The sequence below is a fragment of the Bufo gargarizans genome, chromosome 3 (assembly GCF_014858855.1).
Source record: "Bufo gargarizans isolate SCDJY-AF-19 chromosome 3, ASM1485885v1, whole genome shotgun sequence".
Taxonomy (NCBI): domain Eukaryota; kingdom Metazoa; phylum Chordata; class Amphibia; order Anura; family Bufonidae; genus Bufo; species Bufo gargarizans.
The window spans coordinates 380122207-380131330 of NC_058082.1; the positions used below are offsets into that span (position 1 = coordinate 380122207).

Below are 9124 nucleotides of genomic sequence, written 5' to 3' on the forward strand. Positions count from 1 at the left end.
CACAAGCATACCAAACACTTTACCACCGGAAACAGCATGCGTGGCAACCATGTCAAGGCAATCACCCAGAAGGCCGAGACACTGCCACCGCATGCTCTCCCAGCAAAATTTTGGCGCGGGCAAGCGCAAGTGTGGCAACAGTGTCAAAGCGCAAACCAAAGGCTGTGACATCCGGTGTACTTAACTGGTGGGCTGGAAAACTAGTGCGAGCCCCAGAGCTGCTCGTACTAGTGTGGGCAACAGGGTCCCTAGCACGGAGGTCCCCTTGCTCCGCCTGGCGGTTTCTCCGGATGACACGGATGACAAAAGGAAAGTGGGGTCATTCTCGTCCTCACTGGGACTCTTGGACTCGGAGGCAAGCTGGGTGTATGCCTTCTCGGCCGAGAACATTTGGCGGGCCATAGGGGAGTGTGTGTGTGCGTGAGTGGAAATCTTTATTTAGTGTGTGTGTGTGTGTCGGGGGGTACGGGTGTTCACGTGCTTACCCTAAACCTAACAGACGGGAAAAAATTAACTAAATTAAAAAAAGGCCCAAAAATTTGAAAAAAATATAAATTTTATTCTAACTCGCTGATCAGCTATCCGAAGTTGATCAGCGGTGGGGTGTGCGATGCCCTAACAGTGGCCGGACGCTAAGAGTGCCGGCCACTGTCAGTGTACCCCCAAAAAAATAATGCTTACGCCCAAAAAAAAGTTGTGCGGGAGGGGAGCAGGGGGGCAAGCTGCAGCACCCCTGGGGGGGTCTAGGGTCACCCAGACACCCGATTTAGGGTGATGCAACAAAAAAATTATTTTTTTTCCACAAAACTTTCCCTGAATATTCCTGCCTAACCTAACCTTTCCCTAACCTTTCCCTAAATACCTTTTAGTGCCAGATGGCACTGTGGAGGGTCAGAAGGGGGTGGGACACTACATCCTTAAGTACCGGGACATCATGACCTACTGGTACGTCATGTGTCCCCAACAGGTTAAGTTATTAACCTATAATTGCACCCTGGAGCAAATCTGTATTGATATTAAGTAGTTATTGGTTCCCTCCTGCATTGGATCCTTGTATTGTAGGACATAGGAAGTGTCATTGGTATGAACAAGAGGCATGGTTAGTGTCGCATCATCTGCTGATGTCTGGAAACATCTAACGGCCCTAAAGCATGATGGGACAGGAGACTAAGGCTGTATTCACACGTCCGCAATGTGTTTTGCGGATACACGGAGACACGGATCCGCAAAACACGGAAAGCGGCAATGTGCTTTCCGCATTTTGCAGACCGCACATTGCCGACATAATAGAATATGCCTGTTCTTGTCCGCAATTGCGGACAAGAATAGGACATGTTCTATTTTTTTGCGGAAACGGAAGCACGGATGCGGAAGTGCGGATCCGCAAATGTGGATGCGGACAGCACATTCCGTCCCCATAGAGAATGAATGGGTCCGCACCCTTTCCGCAAAATTGCGGAAAGGATGCGGACCCATTTTGCGGACGTGTGAATGGAGCCTTAAACCAGGAAATAGGATTCAAGCATGGAAGATGAGAGAAAACTGCAAATGAGGTAAATTTGCCAAAGAAAAAAAAAATACCAAGGGAGAATTGGAGCTAGAGTAATTGATAAAAATACACTTTAGAGTGGAAAGTAGTTTATAGCAACTCCCTTTAAATAACGTCAAGCAGAGATCTTAAAAACATGAAAAGACACAAACTATATAACAAAGTTGTATACTTTTTCAAATGCATGATAAAATCCTTTATTTACATACTAACAACCTCTTGAAGATCACATATAGATGCAGCAATAATTTCTTAGCTGTTAGATTAATTTATATAGATCATTTGGGTCCTTGCATTGTCCAAAATCAGTGTTTGTGATGGTCCCGACTATAGATCTGTCCACTTCACATGTAAGCCCACTTTCACATCGGCAGTAATAGTAGACCCCATAAAGATGCTAAAGAAAAATGAAATGATGTGGTTAATGAAGACACTTATTACTTTCAACCATCTTTCTACTGCAATTTAAAATAGTTAAAATTGGTTGCAAGAGATGCAGTGTAAGACTGTGCAGTGAGTTGCTGAGAATACTGTCTGACACCATATCTCTCACTACACAGACTGTATTACACCTGTAAAACCCATACATGAAAATGCATAAAAGGTGGTAATTTGCAATAATTGTATTTATATATTTAATCAAGATGTAAAAGAGGATGCCGAGTTCTGAGATAAAATGCTTCAGAATTTTTATTTTATTGAAAATGCAATTATTGGTGTTTCCTAAATAGGCATGTTAAGGCATCCTGACATAAAATGTATAAAACAGCCTTTAGTACGTTGCCTTTCTTTTCGTGCGTTGCGAGTTCCAATAGTGAAGTGGGTAATGGTCACATCAATAAAAGCGTTTCTGTAAATGGACCGCGCTGCTCCAGGACAAAGCTGAAAAAGTCCTCCCTTCCAGATCTCACAGAACTTTCGTGGACATGGGTAAGCGGTCAGTTCACTCAGATTCACCTTTCCTTTGAGAACAAGATGGTTATGGTAACAGGCAGTATGTACAAATCATTCACCGGACCCGGGTTTCGCTTTAGGAAGGGGATACCCCTGACGAAGCTTCCTAAAGCGAAACCCGGGTCGGGTGAATGATTTGTACATACTGCCTGTTACCATATCCATCTTGTTCTCAAAGGAAAGGTGAATCTGAGTGAACTGACCGCTTACCCATGTCCACGAAAATTCTGTGAGATCTGGAAGGGTACCTTTATATGTACAGTATGTGTACAACAGCTGTTTACAGATACTCACCAAAGGGGAACATTTCTGAGTTTCTGCTGCTTTTGGGGCACATCTAGCAAGGCTCAAACCACTCTCTCTGTGACAACAGCCACTGTTACACTGTGCACTTTGTAGACATAATTCTCCATTGTCCTACATTTAAAAAGAAGCAGATATATTTTTTGTGGATTTGACTATTCATTTTTTTATCACAATTATTGAGATTGGCCATGAATATCATTTCATATGAGTAAGCATAAACCATGAATTTCATGTGTTTTAATGTCTTTTTTTTAGAATCTGTATGCAAACGGTTACCATTTGTAGACGGATCCGGATGCGGATCCGTCTCACAAATGCATTGCAATTCCTTATCAGTCTCTCCGGTTGTCATCCAGAATAACGGATCCGGTATTCATTTTTTTAAGATTTTAAAAAGGTCAGCGCATGCAAAGCCAGATCCGTTTTTCCAGGACACTTGGGGCCGAATCCGGCATTAATGCATTTCAATGGAAAATAATGCCGGCATTTTGGCAAGTGTTCCGGAATTTTGGATGGAGAAAAATCGTACAGTGACTGACTGAAGACATCCCGATGCATACTGAACGGATTGCTCTTCCATTCAGAATGCATTAGTATAAAACTGATCAGTTTTTTCCGGTATTGAGCCCCTAGGATGGAACTCAATATCAGAAAAGTTTAACGCAAGTGTGAAAGTACCCTTAAAAAATGTGTGTGAAAATAGTGTTCTGTGTTTATTATTTTGTAGCTCCCACTTGAATAGGAGCTGAAATGCAGTATGCTGGCACAGTCACTAAATGGTAGATGAAACATTCTGCTTCCAGGTCTGTTGACTGTTTTTTGTCATGTCGCCCGCAGCTGATGAAAACAGCTGATTATTGAGGATGTTGGGTGTCAGTGGCCCCCACTGACCTAATATTAATGCATCAATGTCTACAGGCTGGAAACCTCCTCTAACCAAATCTGAGTTAAGGTAAGGTTGGACATATTTATAGAAAGAACATACTGCGTACCACTCACCGCAAGAACACCACTGACATGTCACAAATTAAAATCCTAAGTAAAATATACTTATTTTCATGTTTTACTATAATTTGGCTTTAGTGTTTTAGTTCCCCCCAAACCCCAAAAAATAATAAGAATACCACTTAAAAGAGGTCCATGGGCACCACCGGGCCAGTTGCTATGGAATTTGTACAGCCACATGACCATAATGCTGGTTTGTTGCTAGCTTAGCTGTCATGTGAACAGTAAAGTCTGTAAACCCTGATGGCCTGAGAACTGCCAATCTCATCCAGGCAAGATTACCTGGGGACAGTCTGTCCAGCAGTTGAAAGTCACAGCGGGTAGAAAAATGACCTGCCTGAAATATCATTCTGACCTCCCCATGTCCCCTAATGTCTCCCACTGCTCCCTTACAGAACCTCTGCCTCTTTTATGCTCTCTTGCCCTCCTCCCATAACCATAAACTCACTCTCATCTGTGCCCCCTGATCCACTCAAAGATGTATTCCATTTCCGTTATCCTCCTCATAGAGCCCCTGGGAATTCCTGATCCTCTGTCACCTGCTTCTGTTTACCTCACAGAGCCGCTGGCAGTTTACTCCACTACCTGCTTCAGTCTATTCTCCCTAGAAGAGTTACTGCCACTTTTGTCCTAACTGTCCCAGTCCCTTCCTCAAAGAGACCCTGCAACCTTCTGACACCCTGCCTCCATAACCCCTTCCTATGCCCCCATCCTCTCCATTTCTAGGATGTATTTTGTGTCCCTGCTCCTTCGGAGAATACTCTGGGCACCTTCTAACCTCTCGTCTTTTAGTATGGCTGGCATATTCACCCTCCTTTGGTTCAGAATCCATGAATTAAGCCTCATTCACACGTCCGTGTTTAAATCCGTGAAAAGGTGGTCAGTGATGCCTCTGTGAAAATGTCCGTGATGGATCCGTGTTGGGTCTGTGTGTCCGGTTTTTGCTGTCCGTGTGTCCTCCATGAAAAAATAATTTTCAAAGCATCTCTTCCTAATAATCCTAGAAACACGGTTGAAACACGGATAGCATCCATGGTTTGCACTGACCCATAGAATATGATGGGCGTGATGGATCTGTGAACACAGACAAAATATAGCATGCTTCCATGCTAAAGACACAGACCCACGGACCGTGGTAAAAAAACTGATGTGTGAATATACTCATTAAAATGAATGGTTAAGTGTGCTGTCCGTGGAGAACACGTACGGCACGCGTATGTGGAACACTGACGTGTGAATGAGACTTTAGACATTATACACGTTTACTTGCTTTATGGAAAGTGGTTTATATGTTAACACTTTTTATAGTGTTATGCATATTTTTACAGATAAATAACAGTTTTTAACAGCTGTTATTGTAGTACTTCGAGCATTATTAGCCGTTGGACATTCTGAAATCTTAATAAACAGCTATTTTTGTTTCATTCAATCAATTGGGCTCCTCATTTAAAGCTATTATTTTCTTCCTTGGCTATCTTCTACAGTGCTGCAATTTGGTTACTCAGGTGTTGTGATCAATGCAAAAGTTTTATTTTTAAAGCTGGTCATTTCAAGATATCTTAAAAGAGTATTCCATACTTTTAATAGTGAATGGGAGCAGCAGTGCATTTCCTAGCGCTGTCCACTACACAATGGACAGAACAGAGCTGTGTAGTTCCAGTGCCTGTTTTAGATGCCAGAGCTACTCTGAAACAGCTGATCAGCGGGGGTTCAGGATGTGAGACACACTCCAATCAGACATTAATGACTGATCGATCTTATGCTTCTTTTATTTTATTGTAAGAATTTTTGCCTATGATAAAGATTGAACAAACTAAATATGGGAGACTGAGATATCTAAATAAATACTAATAAACAATCCAAAATACAAAATCTGAAGTGTAATTCACTTTACCAGATTAATGATGAGTCCAGACTGTGCTACCTCAATGCAGAGCAGTAGACACACAAACAGCAAGATGGTCTTAATCCTATTTTCTGCCATTTCCATACCGATGAATCCAAATTCAACTCTACCAAGCTTCATAAATACAGGTATATCTTATCCCATAATGACATGTGACATGCTATGAGCCAATCCATTTATGAAGCATGTTTGACAAGTAAACGTGTCTGTCAGTTGTGAGAACACTGCAGGTGTAAAACAAGATATAGGTACAGTATGATCACATTACTGCTTTCCACCCATTACTAGATGTGTGCGAATTGTTTGAACATGGCTGCGTGATGTTCTACAAACTTTTATAACAGCTACTGAGGGAAATGTGCACTGTATTGTCTGTCAGTTAGAGGAGAGCTCGAAATTGACCATTTATTATAATTTGGGTAACCTAAAATTTTAAAGGGTATTCCAGTTGTTAAAAGAAATCTATCAGCATATTTGTACCTATGAAATTGACTGATCCATTGCATGTGCGCTTGGCAGCTAAATACATCTGTGTTGGTTAAGTAACATAGTAACATAGTACATAAGGCCGAAAAAAGACATTTGTCCATCCAGTTCGGCCTGTTATCCCGCAAGTTGATCCAGAGGAAGACCCCTCTCTAGTAGCTATAGCCTGTAATATTATTAAGCTCCAGAAATACGTCCAGGGCCCTCTTGAATTCCTTTATTGTACTCACCATCACCACCTCCTCAGGCAGAGAGTTCCATAGTCTCACTGCTCTTACCGTAAAGAATCCTCTTCTATGTTTGTGTACAAACCTTCTTTCCTCCAGACGCAGAGGATGTCCCCTCGTCACAGTCACAGTCCTGGGGATAAATAGCTGATGGGATAGATCTCTGTACTGACCCCTGATATATTTATACATATTAATTAGATCTCCCCTCAGTCGTCTTTTTTCTAAAGTGAATAACCCTAATTTTGATAATCTTTCAGGGTACTGTAGTTGCCCCATTCCAGTTATTACTTTAGTTGCCCTCCTCTGGACCTTCTCCAGCTCTGCTATGTCTGCCTTGTTTACAGGAGCCCAGAACTGTACACGGTACTCCATGTGTGGTCTGACTAGCGATTTGTAAAGTGGTAGGACTATGTTCTTATCACGGGAATCTATGCCCCTTCTGATGCAACCCATTATCTTGTTGGCCTTGGCAGCAGCTGCCTGACACTGGTTTTTGCAGCTTAGTTTGCTGTTTATTAAAATTCCTAGATCCTTTTCCATGTCAGTGTTACTGAGTGTTTTACCATTTAGTATGTACGGTTGACTTGCATTTTTCCTTCCCATGTGCATAACTTTACATTTATCAGTGTTAAACCCCATCTGCCACTTATCTGCCCAAGCCTCCAGTCTATCCAGATCCCTCTGTAGTAGTATACTGTCCTCATCAGTGTAAATTACTTTACACAGTTTAGTGTCATCTGCGAAAATTGATACTTTACTATGCAAGCCTTCTACAAGATCATTAATAAATATATTGAAGAGAATAGGGCCCAATACTGACCCCTGAGGTACCCCACTAGTGACAGTGACCCAATCTGAGTGTGTACCGTTAATAACCACCCTCTGTTTTCTATCACTGAGCCAGTTACTTACCCACATACAGATGTTTTCTCCCAGTCCGAGCATTCTCATTTTATATACTAACCTTTTATGTGGTACAGTGTCAAATGCTTTGATGAAGTCCAGATATACGACATCCATTGATTCGCCGCTGTCAAGTCTAGAACTTACCTCCTCATAGAAACTGATTAAATTAGTCTGACATGACCGATCCCTCACGAAGCCATGCTGATATGGCGTTATTTGCTTATTTCTGTTGAGATGCTCTAATATAGCATCTCTCAGAAAACCTTCAAACAGTTAACCCACAACAGATGTTAAACTTACCGGCCTATAGTTTCCAGGGTCTGTTTTTGGCCCCTTTTTGAATATTGGCACCACATATGCCATGCGCCAATCCTGTGGGACATTCCCTGTCAGTATAGAGTCTGCAAATATCAGAAATAAGGGTCTGGCTATGACATTACTTAATTCCTTTAGGATACGGGGGTGTATGTCATTCCGGTTCTGGCGATTTGTCTATTTTAATCTTTTTAAGTTGCTGATGTACTTCTTCCTGGGTCAAACAGGACATTTTTAATGGGGAATTTATTTTTGCATTCTGCATGTCATCTGACAATTTATTTTCCTCAGTGAATACATTGGAGAAAAAAATATTTAACAGCTTTGCTTTCTCCTCATCGCTCTCTGCGACTTCCCCCTCATTACTCTTTAAAGGGCCGACACCTTCAGATTTATACTTTTTAACATTTATATAATTGAAGAACATTTTAGGGTTAGTTTTACTCTCTTTGGCAATTAATCTCTCGGTCTCTAGTTTGGCCGCTTTTATTTGTTTTTTACATGTTCTATTTTTTTCCTTATAGTTTTTCAGTGCTTCCGTGCTCCCCTCCTGTTTCAGTGAATGATATGCTTTCTTTTTGTCATTTATTGCTTTCGTTACAGTTCTATTTATCCACATTGGTTTCTTTTTGTTCCTTAACCTTTTATTCCCATACGGTATGTACCTCTCACAAAGAGATTTTAGGATGTTTTTAAAGATATCCCATTTTGTGGCTGTATTTTTATTTTTGAGGACTTTGTCCCAGTTAGTTTGGCCTATAGCCTCTCTTAGTTGGCTAAATTTAGCTTTTTTGAAGTTTGGTATTTTTGTTCCTCCCTGTAGAAACGCTCTTTTGAATGATAAATGGAAGGTTATTACTTTGTGGTCACTATTTCCCAGGTGTCCCCCAACCTGCACGTCTGTTGTTCTGTCCGGCCTATTGGTTAATACTAAGTCCAGTATGGCCGTCCCTCTAGTCGGGTCCTGAACCAGTTGGGAGAGGTAATTGTCTTTGGTTATTGCCAAGAACCTGTTTCCTTTATGAGATATACAAGTTTCAGTTTCCCAGTCTATATCTGGGTAGTTGAAGTCCCCCATAATAACCACCTCATTATGATTTGCCGCCTCGTCTATCTCGTTTAGTAATAGATTTTCTGTGGACTCTGGTATATTAGGTGGTTTATAGTAAACTCAGGTTCATGAAAAATTATATTTTAATAGATGAAAATGAGCCTTTAGGAGAAACAAGATGTTGCTATTATACCTAGAGGCATTGCTCTCTTTGTAACTGCTGTGGGATCTCCACTTTGATTGAAAGGGCCAAGTAGTGAAAACATCCTCACACCTGGCCCTATCACTCAAAGGGCACAGGGCACAGCAGATGCACAAAAAGGGCAGCGATGAGAACACCTCAGTTTTTTTCTAGACCAGGCATCCTCAAACTGCGGCCCTCCAGATGTTGTAAAACTACAACTCCCACAATGCCC

At 41.6% G+C, this 9124-nt stretch overlaps 1 protein-coding gene across 1 annotated transcript; it reads right to left on the reverse strand.

Annotated features, from left to right (window-relative positions):
• Positions 1-1808: 1808 nt before the first annotated feature.
• Positions 1809-5804, reverse strand: CLPS (colipase). The gene is made up of 3 exons (XM_044285679.1): positions 5709-5804; positions 2798-2920; positions 1809-1946 (listed from the first exon to the last, which is right to left on the reverse strand). The coding sequence occupies exons 1-3, from the start codon at positions 5802-5804 to the stop codon at positions 1809-1811; spliced, it is 357 nt and encodes a 118-aa protein (XP_044141614.1).
• Positions 5805-9124: the final 3320 nt, after the last annotated feature.